This window comes from Triturus cristatus, chromosome 12 (genome assembly GCF_964204655.1).
Source record: "Triturus cristatus chromosome 12, aTriCri1.1, whole genome shotgun sequence".
In the NCBI taxonomy this organism is placed as follows: Eukaryota; Metazoa; Chordata; class Amphibia; order Caudata; family Salamandridae; genus Triturus; species Triturus cristatus.
In genome coordinates, this window is record NC_140595.1 from 460940732 (window position 1) to 460968391 (window position 27660).

At 43.0% G+C, this 27660-nt stretch overlaps 1 protein-coding gene across 1 annotated transcript in view; it reads right to left on the bottom strand.

The window, feature by feature from the left end:
* Positions 1 to 27660, bottom strand: part of ITFG1 (integrin alpha FG-GAP repeat containing 1) — a 1870060-nt gene that overhangs the window by 1356475 nt on the left and 485925 nt on the right. The window contains exon 10 of the mRNA XM_085639265.1: positions 19309 to 19460. Coding sequence (XP_085495391.1) covers positions 19309 to 19460 — 152 coding nt within the window. The remainder of the gene's footprint in view (positions 1 to 19308; positions 19461 to 27660) is intronic.

Genomic DNA, 27660 nt, shown 5'->3' on the forward strand with positions numbered 1-27660 from the left:
AGAATGGGTCCCAATGGCCTATGCCAGCAGACCCCTGACAGAGACCAGACACGGTATGCCCAGATAGAAAGGGAGACCCTCGCCATCAAGTGGGCATGTCACCACTTCCATCTATACCTCTACGGGCATGAATTTCGTGTGGTGACGGACCACAAGCCGCTGATCCCTCTCTTCGCAGGTACAACCCGGCTGGCCTCACCTAGGGTTGAGAGGTGGGCAGTACAACTGCGAGCATATAATTTCGAAGTAGTGTTCCGCCCAGGAATCAACAATCCCGCTGATTTCTTGTCACGGAATCCAGTCACGACACACGGACTGATGAAGCGCGAATGTCACGCCAACACCTATCGGGGGCTCGCAGCGAGCTGAGTGAAGGGCCGCAGAGAGTAGTGCTACGATCACCACCATTGTGATTCCCCAGAGCCTGCAGCGGAGAGTGATTGACCTCGCACACGTGGGTCACCAAGGAATAGCTAAGAAGCATGCTCATCTCCGCAACAAAGTATGGTTCCCTGGAATTGATGCTATGGTTGATGACACCATCCGTGCATGTCACTCATGTAACATCACCAGCTGTGACCCTGCGCCTCACCCAGTTATCACAGAAGAACCCTGCCTCAACCTGTGGTCGCAGGTCAGCATTGACTTTGGATCATTCCCTGACAGGCACAACACCCTCGTCCTCACAGACTCTCACTCCAAATTCCACATAGTAGAGGTTGTGTCGTCTACTGCCTTCCCACAGGTCAAAGGCACCCTGGAGAGGGTTTTTGCAATGATGGGCCTCCCAGAGGAGCTAAGATCGGACAATGGGCCACCCTTACAAGGAAAAGATTTTCAAGAGTATCTGAAGTCCCATGCCATCCGGCATCGCAAGATCACGCCACAGTGACCACAAGTCAACGAGGAGGTGGAATGCTTCATGCAGACCCTAAATAGGATGCTGAGGATCGGTGTGGAGAGAGGTGAATAAGCGGAAGAGGTCCTCCAGCGATTCCTAAATGCATATCCTCAGACACCCCACTACACGACACGGTACGCCCCCTCACACCTACTGTCCCGACAAGCTCCTCGGGACAACATACCTGCAGATCCCTCATGGCATCCAAGGGAGCTGGACCAGGAGGCCTCCCAAGCCAGAAGAGCATCCACGAACGTGAAAGCCAGCCAAGTGTGGAAAGCACAGGTGACCGATATTGGTGTGGGAGATTGCGTAATTGTTAAGGATCGACATCCTGGCTGGAAATACCACACACCCTATGGACGAGTGGGAAGTCACTGAGGTGCAAGGGACCATGGTGCCCGCTAGGCTAGGCTCCCGCACGATTGCAAGGAACATCTTATGGTTCAAAAAGCTCAACGGACCCCCGTGAATGGAAGATGATGGGTACAGCAGAGATGTGCTGGATGAAGAAGTCATGTCACCACCAAACACCCCAAGATGGAACGATAATCCCCACAAGACAGAACAGAGCGTGAGGCCAGCCGTGCCCGAAGAGCAAGGTGGTATGACCCAGAGACATTCACCCTCTCCAGAAGGCACTGCCATGGCAGGAGCTAATTCCAACTCCCAGAGCCAGATGTATGGTCTCCGGACGAATCCTGCCCCCAGCCAAAGACTCCGATACTTTGTATGTTGCATGTCGGGAGCAGGATCACAGAGAACTCCAGATGTTTGTATCTAAAGAAAAGGAGGGATGTAGTGACGGAGCCACCCGGCTCGCACTGTACATTGTATCGAGATGCATGCACCCTGGAGGGCGGCTCGCTCGAAGTGTCAAATAAACGGGAGCATGACCGCTCGTGGTTTTGGCCCACACTGTGACACTGAGTGTGTGTTGTATTATTGCTGCTGCACGTTACCTGTAATCAGCTGAGCGCCGAGTGACCTGGCAAGATTCTACAGCAATCTGAAAACTTGACAGCTATGGTGATTCAACCACTCAGTGCATCCTGGGAGTTGTAGTCTTGATATGCCTCAGTGGACCACTTTGTATAAACACACTTGAAAACAAGGAGACCTAAAATGAAAGCCTTGGATTGTAAACATGGTGTCCAGCAGACGAGGGGCATCCGGGTAAAGTCCTCCATCTCCAGTGCCTCATTTGTGCAGGTGGTGGGGTCTCGAGCTCTTTTTTTAAAAGAATGGGACACATTTGTCATTATTTAGATGGATTAAGAGATAAAGGAAGAAAAAGAAGAAGGGATAGGAAAACTGTAAAAAAGGAGAAAGCATCAATGAAAAAAAAACTGTAAGAGGGAGACAAAGAGAGAAGCAGTGTAGGGGGGTGGAAAAACAGGCATTAGTTATCCACAAGTCTAGACAATCCAGCATTTGGCTGCTTCTGCACTGGGCCCTTAAGAACATCTTTGGGCCCCTGTGCTATTTATCTTTTTTAATTAGGCACTGTCTCTCTATTTACTTCTCATTTCTCTTTGACAGTCCACGCTTCCCTAGTTCAGGGCGTCCCTCCCTTGTGGATAATTTGTCCTCGCTCCCTGGGAGGCTTGGCCTTCATAGGTACTCTCTGTGTTAAGGGCTCCCTGACTCCTTCCCTTCCCGAGATTATATTAGGCTCCCCTGTCACAGTCTTTGTCTGCTGATCTTTTAGGTATGATGTGGCACGCCTGCGAGTTCTGGGGCCTCTTGCCCCTGGGTTTGTTGTGACAATGTAAATTAGTCACATTGTAACTTCATCTGCCTGAGCCCTGAGCGAGTTGTGCCAATCCCCAAACAAGCCTGCAAGCTGTGCGCACCGCGCGCTGTCAGCTTTCAGTCTGTGGTGTTAATTTACAGTGCTCCGAGTTTTTGGAGAGCCCATGAGGCGCTATATAAATGCGTGACTTTCCATTTCAGTGCGGTGATGCGGATCACCACATTGAAATGCGTTAGTCTAATGCCTGATGCGTGGTACTCGGCAGGCCTGAAAAATTAATGGGAGATACTAAGTGGCATTCACAGAGATAGGGCAAAGGATGACCAGCACGAGTAGATACGGGAGAGCACTATCGTGATGATGTTTTACATGTGCCGCTGCTGCCTGCAGCATGTAGGGCTTGGGAAGATGAGAGAGGAAGGCTAAAGGCTCACAGGCAGCAGCAACAGTGAAATATTCTCCACAGAGACTATCAATTTAAAGCACTCGAAAGACAATGAAATCGTCAAAATAACAACACTGGTCACTTTCTTCAAGTGTGAGCCATTTTGAAAAATAATCTTGAAATTGATACACTCTAGGTATCTGGCAACCAAAATAATGTCATTAAATTAATCTACATAAATGCAAAATCATGTTTGCATGGTGTACGCTTTTCGGATCACTATTTGCCCTCCCAATTAATGTACTTACAAGCATGATTTGGAAACTAGCCAGCAGCAAGAGGTGATGGTCATAACTTGACTGGGCTATGAGAGATAATAAGCACTTCTTAAGCAGCAGGGTCTCCACCTTTGCTGGCTATGCCAGTTCTATGCATCAATTAGGCATTCCCTACCGTACACTTTTAAAAGGCAGGTTTTTCACGTCTTAAATAACGGATTTGCATAATAATGATTTGAATACAAACCGTTTTGTTTTAATAAATGACAGCAAAACGAAAAACAACACTAGAACACGAGGATCTTCAGACCGTAGCTGTACTGCAGCTGCCCCAAGCGATAAGAGGATGCGCTATCACATCTTTATTCCCCTAATCCCAATTTCCCTAAATGAATCTGAAAAATGTAATCTACTGATACCATAACAGATGCTTCCAAATTAATTGCCTCCCCGTAGAGCAAACCTATGTACCATGGAGACATTCTAACACGGCATCAGTCTCTAATTAATGACTACCAGACAAAAGGCAGCACAACAAAACAAGTTTGAGAAAGAAACGCGATTTCATTCAAATTAAGGTTAAGTGGGGTGCAAAATAAGAAAATACTTTATTTTCATGTCTAAGTGCATTAGCACCTTTTTATGGATTCTAGGCGTCCCCACCAAATAGTTTGTTGTGGCTAAATACAATAGGCCCTAAATACCCACAAGCATACTTGCAACTCCTGAATTCATCTGCTCTTGCTAACATGCAGTTCTTCTCATTGGTCTCCTTAGACCCTGACCAAAGTTAAATTACCCAAACCCCCTACTGCACACACCTTGACTAACATCATGTTGTTTCCCAGCAGAAATTACAACATAGGTCATAACCATGCCAGAGAACCGAGGGAGCTCATGGACAGGGACGCACAATCAGTAGGCATCCTGATTCTACTTCAACAGTGCACCCTGGCAGAAGATCATTTAAAGATGACAGGATACACCAGCACAGCAGTTAATTATTATGTTATTCCAGATACCCCTTTGCTGTTCCACCAATTCCGAATAGTTATTCTTGGTAGACCTGAAGAAGGGGGACTTTTAATATACTTTCCATTGAAACGTACGTAGACCGGAACAATAATACCCAACCCTACAACAGCTAAAAAACATAGTTCTTTTCCTGTTTTTGTTCGGATAGTGATTGTAATTGCAGGTTGGGTAAGGTATGAGTGACGGTTATTAGTGTATGAGAGGGTGTGTGTGAAGAGAGTGGATTTCTATGCATGGGGTTATGAAAATAAATTGGTCGAATGTATTCAGTATATCTACTGTTCAACAAAATCAGTTGCCTTGTGGGAACTGTAATGGAAGGGGTTTACTTCTGTTGTTATTTAATTTCTCTTTCTTTGCTTTTCACCTATTGCAACTGTAACCAGCAATTCATTATTATATGCCTACTGAAAACCTAGTAAAATCTGTTGCCTTGTGGTTTCAGAAATAAATTTACTTGCAGGTCCACTTCCAAATAGGAAATGACAAAATAGCAACTAAAAAACTCCTCCTGCTCCGCCAGGGAAACCTTCATCATCTTAAAAGAATTACTCAAAGTCCCAGATCCGCGGCCAGAGAAACTTCCAGACTCCAATACCTCTGAAGAGAAATGCCACAAATTGGCTAAATTCTTTGAAGAGAAATTGATAAAATTCTCGCCTCCCTACCTTCAGTCGACCTCAGTCTCAATGATGAGGGCTGCACTAAATCGGACCCAATCACCACCCACCTAAACTCTCTCGGCCCGGTAACTATCAAAGAGGTTTTAACTACGCTAGCCACAATCAAAAGCGGCTCCCCTAGCGACCCGGTGCCCCTACGCATTCTAAAAAAAGTGGCTCCCACGATCGCCCCTCCTCTAACTGACCTCATCAACTCATCATTGCTCCAGGGAAAAGTCCCCCCCAGCTGGAAAGCGGCCGTTGTCAAGGCGCTCTTAAAAAAACCTTCACTTGACCCCCTGGACCTGGCCAATTACAGGCCAATCTCCCTCCTCCCCGGAATCAGTAAAATTACGGAAAAATTAGTCAATAAAAAGCTCTCGCAGTTTCTGGAGTCTAACAACCTGCTCAGAAGCTCGCAAACCGGATTCCGCCCAGGTCAGGGCACGGACATCGCCCTGCTTGCGGCAGTGGAGGAGACCAGAGGCATTTTGGACGCAGGAGGATCAGTGGCATTGATCCTCCTGGACCTCAGTGCGGCCTTCGACACTGTTAACCACCGAGTCCTAATCCAGCGACTCAGAGACATCGGTGTGGAGGGCACTGCCTTGGCCTGGTTTGCATCATTTCTAGACCATCGCTCCTTCCAGGTCTGGGAGAACGACACCCGCTCCCCTGCTACCCCCCTCCAATGTGGAGTGCCCCAGGGCTCCTCATTAAGCCCGACATTATTTAATGTCTACATGTCCCCATTGGAGGAGGTGGTTATCCCGTTCGGAGTGAAAATCATCAGCTACGCCGATGACACTCAGTTAGTGGTGTCTCTATCTCATCCCAACCACGACCCATCTAACCTCCATAGCTGCCTTTCCGAAATTCAGGGATGGATGAATAGTTCGTCGCTGAAACTCAACGGATCCAAGACAGATATCCTACTCCTGGGTCAAAAGGGGCTCTCCCTTCCCCCTAACATCTGGCCCTCTTGTCTGGGTGAACCCCCGGTCCCCAAGACCGAGATCAAGAGCCTGGGAATCTGGCTAGAAAAAGACCTGTCCTTCAAGACCCAAGCCAAAAAAATCGCTGGGACTTGCTTCGGGCTCCTTAAATCTATCAGGAAAATTCTGCCCCTGCTCCCTCTCGTTTCCCAGAAATTGCTCATCCAAGGCCTCATCCTTTCGAGGCTGGACTATAGCAACGCCATCTATCTGGGTGCCCCCGAAGCAACCTTCAACAAACTGCAAAGGATACAGAACGCCGCAGCCCGGCTTCTCACTAACACTCCGGCTAGATCCTCGGCCAAACCAGCTCTGAAGCACCCTCACTGGCTCCCAGTGAGAGAGCGAGTCAAATTTAAGGCTCTCTGTCTGTCCCATAAACTCCTGCAGGACAAAGGCCCCCCCATTCTCAAAAAATTCATCAGGCCCTACAAAGCCACAAGATCCCTTCGCTCTGACCATGAACACCTTATCACTATTCCCAGAGTGAAGAAGGCACGCACTGGCGGACGGCGTTTTTCTGTGAACGCAGCCCGATTGTGGAACGCCCTCCCCTGTAATCTTAGGATGGAACCAGACTTCTGAAAACACACCTATTCCCCTGATCCCCGTTTTTTTTCTCTTCTCTCCCTCACACTTCACCCTCTCGACTGTCCTGGTCTTAGCGCTGGGATACTTACGGGTTACTATGCGCTCTACAAAACCCTATTAATAATAATAATATATGTATATTTATGATTTGTTTTATTGAATAATCAAAGAACACATTGTAGAGCACTTTATATATGACATGTATGTACTTATTGTTGTACATCTATTTTAATTGTGAAAAAGAATATGTACAAAAAAATAAGAATGAAAGAAATGAATGAAAACAATAAACTAAGAATAATATAATATACCTACAAGGATGAAGTTTTTTATTAGAACAGCCGTGATCTAACCTTAGCCTTGGTAGAAGTAATACAGGTCTGATAGGACACCCTTCTCATTTCACAACAGCACTATTTTCTCCATCCAACATCAGAGACTATTTCATCAATATGTCCCACCGATCTTTGCTATTTTTAAATTAAAACATCTCAATCAGTTACAGTACATGGCATGAAACGACCACCAGTAGCCAAGTACGTCTACAAGATTCAGAAGTATGGCTGCTGATTTATTTATTTTATGGGTCTCTTTTTTCATCTCTATTAATCAAGATGGTATGTATTGACAAAGCAAGACTCCACTGCATTCATGCCAGTCTTGCAGAAGGATGACTTAGCTCTGTTGGAATAAGCCTGCGTGCAGCTCAACTAAATTTGAGACAGCTGAAGTTTTTTTGGGGCTCCTCAACTGTATGTCCGGATTCACCAAAATAAGTGGTAGGCCGGGTCTTGCAGTACTAGCTGAAGAAGGCCAGGTATCTTGCTTCACATTGCTCGTGCTTGAGTACTTGGGCTGATTTCTTTCTTGGCAGACATGCAGAACTAACATGGGTTTGAAACATTTTTATCTGGTCAAATGTCGTGTATTGCTGCCCTTCTATTGCTTCTCTTGCAATTGCGTGACCATTTGCTAATATTGGCTAATCAAAGCAGTCACCTGCATGGACTGGCTGGACATGGTGTATTTTTACCAATCTTGGACAATACAGGTACCCTTAGGTAGGTCCGAAGTGGACAACACTGGTCATCAGACTCCTTCTCATGATTTATTGCTAACTTCCTTGGCATGCCAGCATATCTTTTTTTTGCTTTACTCATTTTATCAAGGCATCTCAGTATAAGTAACACACAATCAACAACTTGCACCAATGCAACAACCATCAGGAACGAATATAGCACCTTACATCGCATGTGTTTACAACGCATGCGATTACAATGCGGTTGTTACAACTACCGCGTTGGTACATCGGAGTACATTACAACACACGTCGTTACATCGACTTGCTGTAGGGGGCGCGCTGGACTTAGGAATAGTAGGAATAGTATAATTTACTATTCCAACTCCAGTGTGCGCAACAGTAGGGAAGGTGTTGGAATAGTAAATTAGACTATAGCCTTATAGTCCGCCATAGCGGGCTATACCGGCTATTAAAGGCCCGCTCCAGCGTTAAAGGCCAGAGCCGAAGGTGAGAGCCTTTAACAAGGGAGTGGGACTTTAATAGCCAGTATAGCGCAGCTACGAAGGGCTATGAGGCTATTAGAACATTCTGCCACTAGAGGGCAGAATGTTCTAACAAATAAAACAAAGGCGTCTCTGAGCCCGAGGGGATTTGAATCCCCTCGAGCTCCGAGAAACCTTTGTTCACAGCAACAGCTGTGAACAAAAGCAACATTGGAATGTTGCTCTGCGGGTGTTTACCGACCCGTAGAAGCACAGAGCACTCCATTGTATTCAATGGAGTGCTCCACATTCCAATGTTCCAATATTCCTATTCCTTAGGTTAGCGCATCCCCTACAGCAAGTCGATGTAACTACTTGCGTTGTAATGTACTGCGATGTAACAACTCGTCGTTGTAACGACCGCATTGTAATCGCATGCGTTGTAACGCATGCAATGTAATGGCTGTTTCCCATTCGGAATATTAGTCATCTTATCATGTATTTTCAGCATAGCATTATTATCTTTTAACAAAACGCTAAATAAAAATTTAAGACAACTAAACATTGGTGAGTCTTTACCTAGGGATTTCCACTCTACTCATGTTATGCTTCATGAGTATTTTGCGTCCAACAGATGTAACAATGCAGGAATAGTGCTACACAGGCCTACATATGACAAAAGGTTATCACTGGTTGTCTTGCAATATGCCTGTGCTGAAACAAAGTCCTAATGTCCAAGATGTTACGCCTCCCGATGTACCACACCGTCAAAGATTGGTAATTCAGATATTCAGGGATGTGCAACTCCAATATATAATGTCTGTGATAGACAAGGAAGAGTAAGCCTTTAGAGGGACAGGTCCTCTGACTTCCAAGCCAGTTCTAATAGAAATATTTCCCATGTGAATAGAGTCGGGGCGATCCGGCCATCCCTTTGTGATACCACTACCATTCCCATTTCAGCAAACACCCATTTCAGCAAGTCACTTTTCCAGATTTTACGGTCATGGCCCCTGGATGAACAATAATGCATTACAATGAGTTGCTTACATGGCAAGAGCAGCAAAGTAATTAACTTGAATAAAGATATATCTGTTTTGGGGTCCATGAGACCCAATAAGCATGTCTCTAGGATATAAAAATTAAGTTTAAGAGTCAGAGAGGTTAGCATATGAGTCACCCATTCCAGAACTGCTTGGACTGAACATTTTCCCACTCTATGAAAGAAATCAACCCCCTTGTATCCACAACGACAGAATATGTTGATATCAATAACTTAACAGAGAATGTGAAAGATCATTATTTTCCAGTGCAATCTCTTAAAAGTCTTGCCTGTTATGACACATGACAACTGTGGTTTCTTAGCAAGAGAATATCCACCATGCCAAAGCTGTGGTGGAAGGAGCTGGGTAAACAAGTATCATCATATTTTATAACTCTCTCAGTCCCAAGGTACAATCACTCATTCATAAGTCTGGATTTCATGGTGATCAGGATAGGAGTAAACATTGCCTTTTATTGTTGTGGGTAATTTGACTTGGCGGAGATTATGCTTAGTGAAAATATATGCTTTCAAATTTACTCATCTGTTGTTTACCATGATGCTCTTGATGACTCAAGTGACTGTCAGGGCACATCACATAAAGGAAGGTAATACCAACAACCATTTTGGCAACGCTCTTGACAAATTCAGCACCCCTCGCCTTGCAGAGTGATTTAATTCATGCCATTCTATGTACTGGACCGCTCTTGAAGAGTAGTGCACAAGGAGCACTATGATTCCACTTTCTAGTCTTCAGTCCAAGATTCGCCATCCAGGTCAAAATTAAGGTATTCAGGGGCTTTGTATCTTTCTGACTGGCTATTTTATTATATATAATAGTTGAAGATTGGCCTCTAGATTGGCCCTCTTTGCAATTTAAGGCCGAGTTTCTACTCCCTTTGTCTTAGTACCAGAATTCATAATTGTTTCACTAAATTGACCTAAAGTAGGGACCTGTAAACCTCATGAACAAAGTATAAAATACTTGCAAAGAATAAATTCAGGACATATGTAACTCCAAGATTCATCATATTGCACGCATTAAGATATGACACAGACCGAGGTGAGTCCTCCAATAAGCAGTTAGAACTGGATAACACAGTCCTGCAGAACCACATAGCATTAAATTAGCTACAGATCAGATCTGATCCAAAGGAATTTGCAATATAACCTTTTTGGATATCAAGGTGTGGGTAGGAAGCAAATATTGAAGAGTGGACAAGATATACCATGGCTGAAACAGTCACTAGCAACTTCAGTTACTTAACTATTGAAGGCCTGCAAGATACTACTGTGGACAGGCTGAAAATTAACGATCATTACTCTGAATACCATCAAGCCTGACAAAACTATTTCTGAGATGCATAGCTTGAATGCTGCCAAACTCAGTATAGTGTAAACCAATGTTTGAAAGACCAGGAGACTGGCTGATGAACTGATGAGATCCTCCTCATAAAACCCCTAGTAATCACTTTTCAAAATGTCCAGACTTCCCAATATGGTTACTTCGTTGTGTATGTATGTATGTTGAGTTTTTATAGCGCTGACCTATTCGAAGGAAAAAAAGCGTGGTACAGGGTCAAAGACAAAGATACAGTGTTATTAGAGGTGATAGAGGATTTCTAAAAGTGACAGGGGGCTGTTATTGCATCTTGATGGAGTGTTCTTTAAAGGGGTGTGCAGAGAGATCTTTCCAAAACAGAAGCAGGGTTGGGGCGGTCCTGATGAATATGAAGATGTTGTTCCAAATTCTGGGTGAATGGTAGGAGACGGTTGTGGTCTTATTTTTCTCTTTTCTGTGTCTCCAGTCTGATGGTGTCCTAGCTGCGGGTGGGCTAAGAGTCATTGCAGAGGGAAAGCTTGTCAGTCAGACAGGGAGGAGTGACAGCTGTAACAGCTTTGTAGATGATGCAGCTCATTTTGAAGATGGTTTGGGCCAACAAAGGGAGCCAGTTGAATTCCAACAGGGTGGGATGATGCGGGCATATTTCTTAAGACTCTTGATGAGATAGCAGCATATTTATTAACTCAGTCATGAAAACGGTACTTGTGCTGTGGGCTTTCTAATGAACTCATAGTACCTTTTTGACGACTGAAAGCAATCCTCTCAATTTGGTCACAAACCTCAATGTTAAATTTGTATTTCCCTGTTTTCTTCCCTCATTTTGGATAGAACACACAGTTTTCAAACTACTGCTACTTCTCATAGAAGAGGGTGTTTCAAATCATAGGTTCTGTTACTGAGATGAGAGCAAGTCACCACCCGTTCACTCCCTGTTCAGTGAAATGAGTTAGCAACCTGGGCTATGAATTCATCAGTGGACAGAGGATGGTTGTCTGTCTCTGGACTTGCTAGGCATGTCGCACTGAACAGTTACCGTAAGTTTCATTTAATACATGCTATGAAGCGTCTCAGCCATGGACTCCAGCAGATGAGAAGAAAGCCCTAGAGAGTTTGCTAACAAAGCTAGATTTCTGCACATTGCTTGAAAATTTCCGAATGTACTGAGATTTTTGTGGATGTCTGGCACACCACCAATTAAGTCATCGAATTTGAGCACTTTCTCTTTACTGATGACATGTCTACTGGATGTATTTGCCCGATGCCTCAAAAACTGATAACGTTTTCTAGGTTTAGCCTATATGCAGAGGATTATTACAAGGGCTTTGTTAAGTAAGATTACGAACATGCGTAAAGCCTGCTAGAAGGACCTTATGGTCTGCGGCACGGGGAGAGTTTTGGGAGCTAGACATGTGGAATGTGGATCAAAATACTCTGTACTACTTCTGTATCAAACACACCCAATCATACTGCAAGTGACTCCTTGTGTAATTTCCTCGGAATGTGCAGAATGTTTGTTTACAGTGGGTTTTTCCAATGTTTTACAATTATAATGAGAGTTTAAAAAAAAAGTTTTAAAAAAAAACGTATGGTCTGTAATGAGTGCAGACTCACGCACATAGACTGCTGCACCAACTTCTAAGTCTAATGACATTGGATATGACTTCAAGCAAAACCAGAGGCGAGCAGTGTGCACAACACTCAAGCAATGACACTCCACACCAGCACAACAAGTGAATGAATGGAGATCACAGAACTGATTAGCAATTGCTGTTGCCTTGTTTAGCTGATGGACTCAGCTTCTCTTTTTACACTAGATGCATAGACCTGCCATACAGCTCACTGGTTACATTGGGTACTGACAATTCTGCCCATTTTAACCTGTGACCAGTCTCTGTCGCCACATGTATCTTTCAGTGTTTTTCTTTTGTAAAACCTTAGAAAACATTAATAACCAAAGCAGCAAACTTGTGCACAACTCCCCGAGACAACGAGCTTCACCGGCCAAGAAGAATGAGCAATAACCTCTCAGAAAAAGAGATACACATTCTGCTAATATACTATCAGTGCGCACGGAAAACCACACTTGACACAACATTCAATATCCCGATCATCAAAACATCCAACTTCAAAAACCAGAGATACAACTCTCTTCAAGTCAATCTCAACAACCATCTGGTCCCGATCGCAATGAACACAATGTCCACCACAGTAACTAACAGAACAGTAACAAACCTGAATTGAATGCTGCACAACTGCAGATCATCTGCATAACAAGCAACTGATATAGCAGATGTGATCTTAGCACCTGGCTCAACCTAACATCATCACCAATACTGGACCTTCTCCTTCCACCAGATTTTGCCATTTTATGACTAGACCGCATATTGAAGCAGGGGAGAGGTCTTGCTATATTTTACAGAAACTCTCTAACCTTAAACACACTCTCGCTAGAAGATGTACCATTGTTTGAACTCTTGGGAGCTGAAATTAAGCTTGAAAAGAAACTGCCAGTGAAAACACTCCTTTTAAACCATCCACCAGGTAACAAAAGAGTCTTCCGAGTGAAACTTATAAAAACAATCACAATCAATGCTACTTAATCTCTAATACAATATTATTAGCAGATTTCAACCTGCACTAGAAAAATGACAAAAACCCCTTGGTGTCTGCACTCAATAATCTGCTCCGGGAACTCAACAATATTCAAGCATGCAATAGTCCAACCCACGACAAAGGTGCCACATTTGACCTCATCATCACTTAACCAGGATCAGTAAACATGCTGGTCATCAGACCACCATCAAATTATTTTACAAATCTCCACAAAAGAAACTAAAACCGCGGGTCAAACGAGAAGGGAAAAACATCGGTGAGGGATTACAGCCACATAAACAGAACAGAACTGGTGGGTTTATGCCAAACCTCCTTGGACCAAACATTGGCTCAAGAACTGATGTGCCTTTACAACAGCAGTATTATTGACATAGTTCAGAAGGCTGCTTCATTATGTCTAAAAAGGCAAAAGAAAAAATCTGCAGTATCGTGGTTCAACCAAAATATAAACTACGAAAGAAGACAACTAAGATATCTGGAATGACTTTGGAGGAAGAACACAAACATCACCCACCTCAAACAGTTGAGAATGCACAGAATTCATACAAAAAGGCTACCTTGAATGCCAAAACAACAGCGATCAGATCTCAACTAGACAAAGCGAAGAACAGGCCCAGAAAACTCTTTGACATTACAAAACAGCAATCAGGAAATCTTGCAGAACCCACAGTTGCAAAAAAAACTTGATGGACACCTGTAACACCTCCTCTATTTACTTTAAAGATAATATCAGAGCCATTAGAAACTCTATTCCCAGCCAAACTAGCACTCAACCTATGGAATCCATCAATCCTACTCTCACAGCAAGAATACTAACCAGCACACATCAACTGTCCCAATAAAATAATTGAGCCTTCTGGATCAGTTTTAGATTTCTGTTTCAGGGGGAAATCCAGAAAACCATTCAGGCAATGCAACCTACCACACATTTCAACAATCCCATTCCTTCCCACCTACTGAAAAAGATCCACCAATCCGTCACTCCCTTATGGGCAAAAATCGTAAACGCATCTCTCCAATAAGGATCTCTCCCAGAATGACAGAGGATGGGCAAGTATCTCCCCTACTAAAAAATTGGGCACTGACCAGAAAGAATTAAACAGCTTCCAACCAGTATCCAGTTTGTCTTTATGGCTAAATTGATAGATAAATGTGGCCACGATAAGCTATGCAAACACATCAATTTACCTATTAGACAAACACCAATCAGGTTTCAGGCATGGCCACAATACTGAGGTCACCATTCTAAACATCCTGGATGATATGCAAACATCAGTAGACCAAAATTAATCCTGTCTCCTAATACCTCTAGATTTATCAGCAGCATTCAACACAGTCAGTCATAAATGCCTCAGAGAAACTCTTGAATTAAGAATGGGCCTATCAGGAGCTGTCCTTAACTAGTTCACCTCCTTCTTGCAGAACCAACAACAAAGAGTCAACATCGGCACCACCCTATCTGATATAGCAGATATTGATAGGCGAGTTCCACACAGTTCTACAATCTCACCAACTCTCTTCAATCTATACATGGAACTACTCACTAAAATCCTTATACAATGAAAAATCTTATAACACATGTATGCTGATGAAACTCAGCTCTAAATCAAACTCTCCTCTCAAGAGTAAACCTGGAGACTGGATGACACAATGATGAAAACACAGAACTGGCTGACACACAACCATCTAAAACTAAATTCGCTGAAAACCGAATTAATTCTTATCACGCCACCCCTTCGATCACAACAACCTTACTTCCTCAACATCAAATCGCTAAACTGCATCCCAACCATCTCTGTAAAATCACTTGGCACCACACTAGACTCATATCTAAACATGCAAGCTCACATACAAGCTGCAACCAGAAGCGCTAACCTACATCTGCACCTTCTAAGAAAACGACAACCTTTCGTACCGCTAGGAGACCTCAAAGCAGCGGTTCAATCTCTAGTGCCCTCAAGACTGGACTATGGGAATGCCACACTCATAGGTCTACATAAAACCAGCCTAGCCCCAATGAAAACTACAGTAAATGCAGCAGCAAGACTTAATATGCCAATGTTGTTATGATCTACAATTCACAATCACTCAGAGCCCTCAACTGGCTGCCAGTTGAAGCTAGGATCCAACTGAAGGTTGCATGCCTAACACACAAAGCCTTACACAATTCTGGTTCTAAATACTTTGTGAATAGGATCTAGCTATCAGGTGGAAGGGTTTCTAGAAGTGCTAAATCCCTCATATTAGAACCACTCAGATTCAGAAAAAGGAAAATTCACAACCGCACTTTCGCCGGTTCTGCCCCAGAAAGTTGGAACGCCCTACCAACCTCAACAAGAGCAATTACTTCACTCACGTTTTTCAAGAAGTAAGCAAAAGCTGTACTACTAGAAAAACATGTGTCATAAGAGAACTATTTTGAAACTGTCATTTTACACTATTGGATATTGTATCCTATTGTGTTATACCTTGCGCTTCAAATTCTATGTACAGCGTAGCTTAAGTGACAGTTGTTCTTACTGTACCGCAACCCTCATCAGCTCTCTCGTACTGCGCTCTGATACCGTGATGGTCATGTACGTGCTTTTATAAACACAATAAATAAATAAATAATAAAGCAATGTTAAGGTAAAAAGAGTTGATGATTCAATATCACTGATGTTTACGTCTTGTAGTATTACTTATACTCGACTAAAACGAAATACTATAAATACTGTAGCGATTAACAGAGTTACGCCTTTCCAATGAATACCTTTGGCCATTCCACAGCTTATCAGCAACGGTTCCGAGATATAGTCACAGCTCAGATGTACATCTAAACAGTTCTGTATAATTTGGAAAAGTTACAGGAATATTACTAGATTGATTATGGTTTGTATTTCAATGTATTTACTACATGAATTACAGAATACTGATTAATGCCTACTGCTTCATTTTCTTTTTTCACCCCTTTTCGATGGGAAAACCTGTGGACCATCTCTACTTATCGAACTCTGAACAACTCTGCTTAACCCTCACAAACCCACACAACCATGAGCCAGTCAAGATATAGTGACCCAGTGCCATTTAGTCTAAATAAAGACCGACTCGATGTACTCAGGTCACATTATTCACCATCCAAGCATACGCCTCAGATTTCTCCAACATACTGTTACTGAGCCAGGTCTTTGCTCGCCAAGTTAGTGCCCCCCAAACCCACTCAGGAAATTCCTCCTCTGTCTTATTTTATGAACATCTCTGATTTAGTATGCATAACACTCCATGTGATGACACAAGACCTCATTGGGTACTGTGTATTGTGAGTCAGTCATCAATTTCTGCAGTTTTGTGCCTCTATGGTGCAGCAGACCATTTCTGAATCAGTTCCATCGCTATGGACATTTTTTAGGCTATCTCAAATACCACAGGTGAAACTCAATGAAGGCATACTATAACCATCTGAAAGTGTGTAACTCTTGATACATTTTTCTTCACCATGTCATTTCAAGTGTCCTCACCACTCACCCTTCTTCTATTATCTCTGCGCTACTACCAAAGGGAATACATTGCTGTAGCCTTTGCTTAAACAACATGGGGTATGAGGTGCAAGAGGAGGACCCAGAACTCCACTCCAGGCTACTACATGCAGATTAAACATTACATAAGTTCCCTGAGCATGTGCTGACGTTGATGAATCCTCACTCCTCTAGCAGTGAAGTGTTCCTATTCAGATGGGATGTGGTCTAAAAGCTGGGGATTGAGTTTTATCTTGGGGTAAGGCTGGTTCGACAGTGGATGGCATCTTCTATAATGGCACAGACCACAAGGCACAGAAATATCTCCCAAGATTAAAACTGAGTCATTTCCAGGCATCACTGTTTAGCAGCCGCAACTGGAGAGCTGCAAGTGATGAATGCCACACCTTTATCAGTTGTCTTTTTATTTAAAGTACATATTTAGGTTAAATGATGATTTACAAGTGGGTTCCTCCTGTGATAAACCAACTCTTTCTTACCTACAGCATTCTAGAGCAGAAGTGCATTTTGCAAGGTCATCTTTCCAGGGTTGCATGAGATAAACCATATATTGTTAAATTTAATCTAATCCACTAATAGGGGTGAGAAAATGGACTGAGCGGGAGAGAAGTGTGTATGTCTATGTGTGTACGTGCAAAGTGCCAAATGTATCTGTGTTAGCTTAATTCCGTTGTAAATGAGATGTGTTTACGTTATGGTCTTTTTTATTGTACAGTTATAAAGTAGTTGTTAACATAAGTAGTTGTTAACATACTAGGTACATTTAATTTCTCTCCTTCATGGAATCAACCTGACTTCTCTTATCAGTCGCCTTAGTCCAAGCAGTTTGGTCCATTCCCAGCACCGCTCCTGATGATCCACTCCTCAAGTGGCCTTCCCAAATACACCCTGGCTCCACTAAGGTCAGCACTGAACGTTGCGGCCAGACTAGTTACTGGTACCAAACGAAATGAGCACATTTTCCCAGTCCTAAAATCTCTTAAATGGTTGCCCTACATAGCTCGAATTCAGTTAAAGATTGTCGTTCTAGCACACAAAGCACTGCACGCCAACACCCCCAGGTACCTAGAGCATAAGCTTGAATTATCCTGTGGCGAGAGAGCCTCAAGAAGCGCTAAAAATGTCTTCCTGAAACCACGCATCATGAACAAAAAGAGAACTTGTCGTTGAGCCTTCTCAGGTGCTGCCCCAAAGATCTGGAACTCTCTTCCTCCTGAATTGCGCAAAATCTTATCAACAACTGCTTTCAACCTTGAAGCCAAAACATTCCTAATGAACAAACTCTTACCTTAATTTGGGCTATGTGCATTTGCTCGTAACCACTGATCCTTCAACTAGTGCACCAACATGTGTTGCATTGACCCTACAACTTTTTTTAACCAACTTGTGTTTCTGCTCTCTGCTCCTCTCGGCTGTAAGGTGTGCCCCCCGTAGCAGCCTGTTATTTACCTGTTAATTTTATTACTCGCTGTCTACCATTTGTCTGTGATTATTGTGACTACAACTGTTTGGTATTTTTACTTGATATCGTTACTGGAGTCTTATTCTCCCTTTCATCCTTGTGTAAAGCGCTCTGATATCCCTCGGGATCTGGTTCGCGCTATATAAAACTTTATAAAATAAAATAAAAAATAAAAATAAACAAAGTGCTGCTGTAGCTAATTACTTCTATTATCCCCTATTCACATAACTGTTACATTCTGCCACTTCAGCGGTACTTCCATCATCTCCAACTCATGCGACTTATGCATTTCACCACTGCAGTTCCCTGCCTGTCGGATTGCTTTAATCTACTCCATTGTTGTACCATAAAGTCTATCTATTTTGTGTGGGTTCAAGAGATAGGAGCTGGTTTGGAAACTCCTAGTACCAGCCTGCTTCTGGGATTGAGCTCGTCCAAATTTCTTTCCTCGAGACAGATTTATTGCCACTAATTCAAACAAACAAGCAAATACATGAAGTAAAAACTCTAGATGCAGGCTAAACTAAATCATATATAGACATGTAAGGAGTTTCAGGTTTTAGAACCCAGACCTACGCGTGGATACAGCTTTTGATGGCATATTAGATAAGTGATGACAGGCATGGAATTCCCAACTGACAGAATGTAAACATGTGGGTGCTGAAGAAAAAGTAACTCTCAAGGTATCAGTGACAGCCTCTAAGAGCACGGTCATGCACACTACTAGGTTAATCAGGTAGCCGTGTAATACTGGCGATTAATTGAAACTAAAGCTAGGAAAATGATATGCCCAAAAAGGGGAGGACCCAAGATCAAGATAACTCTGTGAATGCCTTGGACTCAGGTTGGTGGTTGGTTTTTCTCTTTTTGTTTTGATATGTGCGACATTTGGACAATATTGATTGTCACGTGTCAAGATTTGTCCCCTCTTTCTTCTTATCCCACTGCGATCTGTATCGCTTCATTTGCTTTAATGGGACAATAATCAGCACAGATACTTAAGAAAAGCGATGTAAGGTGACCTGAGATAGACACTAAAAGAGCACACAGCACACTATTGTACAGCGGAATTAATGGATCCTAAACAAAATATGGAGGCACATTTTGAATGTGTGCAAACAATAAACGCATCTTAAAAACAAAAAAAGAGGAATGCTGTTTACATAAATCAAATAATCATTTTGACATTCCTGGCAACAATCCATAAATATTGCTATAAGCATACCTTCCTGATGTATTCCTCAGAATGACAAGTGCATCTGGAAACCCATCCATGTTGTAGTCTCCAATGTGAAGTGTAATCGGGGGAGCACCATCGCCCGAAACAAACCCCCATTGAGTATCCTTACTCTTCAAATCAAGCAACACATTGGTCCACTAGATTAAAAAAAAAACATCATTAGCAGAGCTGAGCAAAAAAATTAAAGTCATATTTCTTGTATTTTGCACAAAGATGGACGTATACAGATCAAAGCTACAAATCTACACAAGGAGCAACAGACCACAGTGGTCAGGGACCGCAGATAAGCACAGGATACGTTAAGATGAATTACAGATCATCACAGAGACACAGATCACCAGTACTTGGGTTAATTGCGAGCCAGAAGAACACTGGACATTTTACAATAGCCAATTGGCTTATTTATTGATAAGTTGGGTTATTTATTGATAACTTGGAGTCCATGGTATTTCCAAGGTTTCTTACTTCCTTAGATACTTTAGGAGGAGACCCCATTCAGGCAAGGCGCATAATGAGTCATACATTTTCCAATCGCCACATCTGAGTATTTCAGTTTTGGAATCATTTAATCTGAGATGACTACATGTCATCCACTGATCAGAGGCTTTGAGGCAATTGAAGATTTTTGAGTTTCCAATGTCTTAGGGGCTTTCCAGTTTAAGGAGTATGTGTGTGCCATCTGCATAGTTATAGCATGTGGTCTGAAATTCACTGATCATTGCTAGTAATGACTTCATGCAGATGTTGAAAAGCATGGGTGAGATGATAGAGCCTTGAGAGACCACTGCTTTTGTGAAGTACGGTTTGGATGAGAAAGGGGTGAATGGATGACATTTGTTCTGGTCTGAAGGCAGGATGTGATCCAGCCGACAGTAGTCCCCTGTTTGCCAGCTTCGAAGAGTCTTTGTATTAGAGTGTCATGGTCAACTGTGTCGAAGGTAGCTGAGAGGTCCAAGAAAAGTAGTGCAGCAACCCCGTTAAGGTCTACTGTGTTTTTAAGGCCATCCCGGATGGCAATGAGGGCAGATTCTGTGACTCTTCCTGGGTGGAATCCTGTTTGGTAGCCTGAAAGTTTGAAGTTATCTGCACTAAATTTTGACATATGGGCGAATGCTGCTCTTTCTATCCTTCAGAGCCATTTTTAGATATACTGCTCCCCCTTCACATTTGTCAGCTCTTCCACACCACTTGACCATTCACCCAGCTCAGGTCAACCTTTTCACATTCTTTTAATAGCTACTCTGTGCTGGGCTACAGGTAGGGTAAGTTTTGCAAAGCATTTTGTATTTGGCGGTGAATGATGATATGCCCAATAATTATGCCTTAGGGAACCATCAGACAGGGGACCAACATACTTAAGAGTATCTGTCAGGAGCATGATTCCAGAATGTTTCAAGTTTAGGACCAGATTTAATCAAAGCAAGAGACTTTAACGGTGGCACACTTGGGACAACTACTACATATGTGGCCACATGTACAAAGGTAATCATTTGCGATTACCAAATAGATATTTTTTGTGAATCGCTATTTGGTAATCGCAAACACCAATGTACAAATGTGTCTTTAACACTTTTAGTGATCCCAGTGGGTCACAAATAGACCTACCTCATGAATATCAATGAGGTAGGTTTTGGTTTGAGGCCCATTGGAGATTGCTAAAATAACATGGGGTCAGCAGACCACCATGTCTGTGATTGCTCTTAAGTAAAGCAATCTTTTTGGGGGGAAATGAATACCGTTTTTCTTATAGAAAAAATGTTTTAAAGGAAAAGTTTTATTTTTATTTTTTAAGAGTAGGCAGTGGTTTGTGAACCATCACCTGCTCTTAAAAAATTATTTTACAAACATTCTCAAAGGGAAATCTTGGGGACCGTTTCCCATTTGCGAATGGGTTACCATCTACTTGAAGTAGGTGGTAAAATGCGATTGCTGTGCAATCGCATTTTGTTCGCAAAACATTCACACATACCACTGCAATTCGATAATAGGAGGGGACGCCCTAATACCGAATCGCAAACCCAATTGCGATTCTACAATAGGTTACCAAATAGCAAATAGGGCTTTGTACGTGTTACAAAGCATTTCTGTGTTCGCAAACTGGCTGGGGTCAAATATGTATGGAATAGCAAGTTTAAGAGTAATAATTTAAATGTTGCAATGTTAGAAGTTTTCCCAGCAAGGCAAATGACCAGTCCCATTCCCTAGGGGTAATTTCTTCCCCACAGACCAATCCCACTTACCAAGTGGGTCATTTAATCATCACCTCTCTAAAAGACCTCTATAACAGTGATATCCCCGTGGTCCCATTTGCCAGATGAGTGATGGTAGTTAATGTATTATATACTGCTTATGCCTCAGGAAATGTGTCCCAGATCACCTTGAGCTTCCTCCCATATTGCAGGAACTGGCCATTTGAGATATGAAAAATTACCTTGGCGCCCCTAAAAATTATAAACGGTCCATTTAGGTTAAGCTCACCCATTCAGACGCAGTGTTGCACCTTCCAGTTTGCAACATTAGCATCATAGGCCACTCTGCAGATCTGAAGACAGTCCTCATTGGGAGCCTCACTGATCTGCTGCCACCGTGGTGATGCTGGGTTTATCAAGAACTGTCTTTCTTCTGGGACACAAATGCCCGCAAGTCATGATACATATAGGTATACGGAATGTCACCACTTTGACCAGTACTACCTTATATATCACATGTTGTTTGACAGAGTCTCAAGAATCTCCATGGGCTAATGGAGAGCAAGAGGGTTATTTTCAAAATAGCATGCACAGGTGCACAATGCCCATTGAGCTCAAAGGGCTTCTGTCCACCCCCCCCCCCCCCCCCGCCCCCCGTCGTGTGTATCAGCCCGGGTTGAGACAGCTTACCAGGCTGGCGATCGTGTTATTGCAGCCGCACCTGAGTACTTCAGGTCTTTAAAAGACCATTTGCTTATTAATGAGGCTTTGTTGTGTTTTCACCCCTTCTTAGAGCTCGGCATCTCCACTCTGCCTATTGCTGGAAGAATCAGGCCCCCCACCCCAAACTTTTTATTGCCCCCCCCTAAATTTGGCTCTAGTTGCGCCTCTGATCATACCTATCTTCATCAATGCGGCATGGGGCGCTTTTACAAAAAAAAAACCTTTGTTTGCCAACTTGACAAACAAATATTTTTTTTGTAAAAAAGAAAAAGCGCCCCATACCGCGCTTTCACTTTAAAGGTGCCAGCGCCCTTTCTTTATTGTGGTTTGACTAAAGAAGGGGGCGTGGCCTCTATTAACGTGAATGCATGGCATGGGGCAATTGTACACAACAGCAAATACCTGCAATGAAATAGGTCTCGCATTTGCGAGAATTTAAGCTACTCTCATTTACAATGCCAATAGCTCAAACTCTCGTAAATGCGAGACCTATTACATTGCAAATGCTTGTTTTATTTCAGCACCTAGCAGCTTTCCGAAAAATAACGTTTGGCAAAAAACAGGACTACACAAGAAAACCATTAACAAAGACACGAGGCTGCCACCCAGCTCCAGAACATTGGTTTGGACATGTCTTTACAATATGAGGAACTTTTGCAATAAATGTGCTGAAGCTGGCTAGATTACATTAAGAATCAGGAAAAGACAACGCCGACAGCAGCCTATTTCCAAGCGAGGGCAACCATTTCCTGCAGCGATCAGATCTCGTGGAATTGTTTCCTGCTTTTATTTTATCCCGATGGTGGTCCCAGATAACACAGCTGCTGCCATGTTGCACCAAGATTAAGAGAATGTACGTGGCGCCGAATCTAGTCATCATTCTAGCAGTTAAATCACTAAACCCCAAAACAATTCACAAGACAGTAGAGTGAGAAAATGCGTTTCCATCTGGCTCCAAAAATCAATCAATAAACAGAATTGCCATTTTAGCTGCTGCTACCAACCTTCCCTCAGGGGACATGTCCCATAATACATTTTGAAAAATCTCCGGAAAAAATGCACACTGTATGTTAGTCAATTACACAAGTGATGGAACACTAGTTTACACAGGAGATTATTGCTTCTTCAGAATTATCCCCACTTGCTGCTCAGGAGGAAACTGAGTTTTCTTTTGTGACCTATATTTGTGACTGGTTTATGTCTTCCCGACTCCACGGCTGCCTGATATATGTATTGAGCACAAAGGGAAGTCTAATTTTAACATCTGCCAGCTCTGATGAATGATATGCACACTGTACAGTCATGAAGAAGACAACGGGGATAGTCCCAAAAGGGAAGGCCATCACATTATGCAAGTTATGTATGTGGCTGAGAGACAGAATATAAGGATAGATGATGTCTCTCGAGTTTAATTATTTATTGGAAAAACAATGAACACTATTGAGCTGTCAATGGGCTCTGTACGACAGCGATATCCCACTGCGAAAGTAATATTAGAGACTTCCTGCGGTAAGCTACAAATTTTGAGTTTCTACAGTTCTGGTAGATTTCACACTTACATATCCGTTGCATCAAACAAGAACAAAGCATTACTCAAATATCAGTCCATCTCCCTGTTAAACGTATTAAAGAAATACTACATAACCTGCTGTGTGCAGTGGCAAAATAAAATATGTAACGACAAAAATGACCGCTACCATGCATAACCAGGGAAGCAGAAACATTGAAGATAAAAATTACCAACTTCGAAAACCAGGAGGGAGTAGTGCACCAGTTGATATTCCCTGTCATAGTTTCTCTAATCCTGATTTGGGGGACTTCTGCTTTTTTATAGCATTACTAACAATCTTGGACCCCGGGGACAGGGTTTTATCAATAATTCAATGCTCTAGAACAAAGTAAACCAAATGTAGGGCTGAATCATTGCCACATTTTTAAGATATCACATTGATACGGTTTATATACTAAGAATCTACAAGGGAAACATTTGCATACTCAATGGCCATCCCGAAAGATCTGGACAGTGCTTAATTTGAGCCGGTGCTTTCTGGTGCTGAGCACCGGCACTTAATAGGTTTCCGGTGCTCGGCAGCAGCACCTAATTGTCAACACCACCCTTAGGGCAGTCTGCCACAAGGTGACACTGCTCATGTAATTTAGAGATGAGCAATTTAACAGTTGTTTAGGAAAACAATATACATTCAGAAATTGCTAATACCTGCCTCCCCAGCCATTTCTTTAGCTTTGGGGACCTAAAATAATCTGAACTGCTGCATTTACATGCAAGAGAGATGGTTAGTAGTTGTTTTGGCAGCGATGACAGGGGCGATGGGTGGTGCAAGCTGCCATGGCCTCCTGGTCAGAACCCTGGCACTTAATATTTTACAAATTAAGCACTGGATCTGGACAACTTGGTCTGGCAGTCATGGACATGCATTGAACAACCCTTTTGTGCCACTGATCATCTACACACCATGTACTGCTCTGAAACCCTTAAACAATGGGTTTCAACAAAAAACTAAACTCAGACGTTTTAAATGAAACTATGAACATTTTCAGGGAAGAACACATATCCCAAGCAGAATATCAGACAAATGTAAAGCTTCAAGTCATGAAACAAACAAACAAACATGACGGTCTCTGCCAAAGATGCATGTCATTCAAAAATGTACAACAGTCCCCCCCCACCCAAATATAATTTCAATCGAGTTTGAGAATAAAGTTACAAAACCATAATATTCTCTGACTAAGTTGCTAGTTTTAGAAGTGATAAAGAGTTTACGAATTACAATTCCAAGATCAATTAAAGCCGAGAGGAGGATCCCTTTGACTATCTAGATGTCCAGTTGTATTAGGGAGAGCCATTTTCCTACCCAGATCCAATGTTCTAACGAAGAAGTCTGTCTGCTTTTTTATCAGGATTTTTTTGTTGTATTCCACATTGATCAGCATTCATTGGCAAAAAAAAACATCTAAGCGAAGGACGCATTTCAGCAAGGACCAATCACTTCAGGATGTTTTTGAGAGAAGTCTGACTCCCAAAAAATCATGACCCAGAATCCAAGAATCCAAACAGCAGCGTTTGCTGGTGGCATGGCCTTTCTTCGCCTAACAACCTTACAAATGAAAGCTAAGGTAATATCTCAAAGGGATGCTGCAGGGCATCTCCCAACTTCTGGAATGAGCCCTACTTCAAACTGCCAGTGACTTTCCCACTGACCATATAAGGGCAGATCACCTTTAGACACCTTGTGAGCAACCTCATTCTCACTCGGTACAGTAGTAGGCAACAGGAGGTTTCCTCATTACTCTTAAGTCTCTCGTCCTGTTTAGACAGTGTCCAACGGAACTTTTAGTACCCGATGTACAAGGGTGGTGATGGACGGACCATCAGAACCTTGTTTCCGGTCCAGGGAAGGCATGGCTTGGCAGTTCGGGCTGGACTGTTCCCATGAGGCACAGGGTCAGACTGATTTGCATATGGCCATGTCTGAACTGGGGTGGCAGAGTGGGCTAAAGAACGGTGATGGATCAAACCCAGATCTGTTGACTGGGTCTGAGTGTTTGATTGGTTCTGATGCTCCGTCCATCACCACCCCCTTTTGTACCGCTTTGTTCGCCATAAGTTGGCAGGGTATGCTCAGACGTGAGTCCCTTGCTCACTTTGCCACTGGATTCAAGCAAGCCTGGCTGAAGACGGCTGAAATGCCAGAAACCGGTCCTAGGAAGCTTGTTTCCGGTCCAGGGAAGGCATGGCTTGGCAGTTCGGGCTGGACTGTTCTCATGAGGCACAGGGTCAGACTGATTTGCATATGGCCATGTCCGAACTGGGGTGGCAGAGTGGCCTAAAGAACGGTGATGGATCAAACCCAGATCTGTTGACTGGGTCTGAGTGTTTGATTGATTCTGATGCTCCGTCCATCACCACCCCCTTTTGTAACATCCAAAGTAAGGCATCATGCTTCAGTATGCAGAAGCTTAAAAAATCTTCAGTGTGTTGAAGTGAGGGTGGGAATGCATTCAGAAAGGATTCAGGAACAGAAAAAACAAGCATTGGCATAGCCAATAACTGTTGCCTTTGGGAACTTATAAGTGTTTAGCCTGGTTTCACATCATCCTGGGTGCTGTGCTGCCAGGGATTGAAGAGCTATACAATTATTACACACTGGGTCATGCAGTCTAATTAAGGAACGCAGGCTTGCCTCGGGAAACATTTATGGACAGATTCCAAGGCTTTTTGACGCACAGACAGAAAGACAAGGACCTCGTTGCAAGTCAACAGCACTATAACATTCTGTGTGCAACTGCATCACTAGAGTATTGAACAGCCTATGAAAAAAGCAGTAAAGTGCTTTCCAATGGAGGATATGTCACATACCTCCTCCCACAGGCCTCTATTCACCAGGCACCCTTATCCAGAGTTTTGCATTCAAAACATTGGTCGCACCAGCTGTTTACCAGCTGGCTCCAGGTCCCGCCCTCAGTCCCAGCTTCCTCAGTATAGGAGCACTGCACATAGCAACAATAACAAAATGCTCCTGTTTGGCAGGTAGAGGAGAAATAATGAATAAACGATGATGGCGTCGGCATCCCTTAATCTCTGCGCAAATAATAACAAAAATGAACCTACTTTGTGTAATGTAACTGCCCCTTTTGTAAAGTGTTCCAATACCTTCAGGTCAGTTGAGTTTGCACTCTATTAAAATGCCCCCAAAAGTTAAGCTGACCTTGTGTAATGTAACTAGCACTCATTTAGGGCGCTCCGACACCTTCGGTCGCTCGAGTTCACATTATAGAAACAAGCGTCCTAGAAAATGCGACAGGAGTTGTCCAAGCCTTGCCCTCAACTGTCCTGCAAGGTTTGGCTACTGAAGGTCCAGTGACCAAGGCTCAGTAAAGCAACAAGCAGCGAAGCAAGAGGGGCTTGGAAAAAAATCCTCGCACTATGAAGTCAGAGAAAATGAAAGAGGTGATTGTGAAAACAACATCTGAAGAGTCTGACGTTTCATCTCAGTATTTGAAAGGGAAGGGGTGATTAAGTGACAGGCACCGAAGCTGAACCACCGAAGACGGGCAAATAGTGACACAAGCAGGATTCAAAGAAAAAAATTGTCCCTCAAATGAACACAGAAGCGTAATGTTAACAGTAATGGGGCGGTGCTCTGTGGGAGGAAATCAAATACAAAAAGGAGGGACAAAGAGGAAGGATTAACCACTAGCAAGCAAGCAGCCTGAAAGGCCATCGAAGAGATTAATAAAAAGGCAATGGACGGGCTGTAAGACCACTCAGTGAATAGAATTTTTCAAAGAGACAGTGCATTCCCAGCCTAGGCTCGACCTAAAAACTGCTAGCCCTGGAAATTATACCATAAGCATAAGGCAAATCTCTCAATGGAGAAGGTCCAGAGACATCATCTCAATCAAT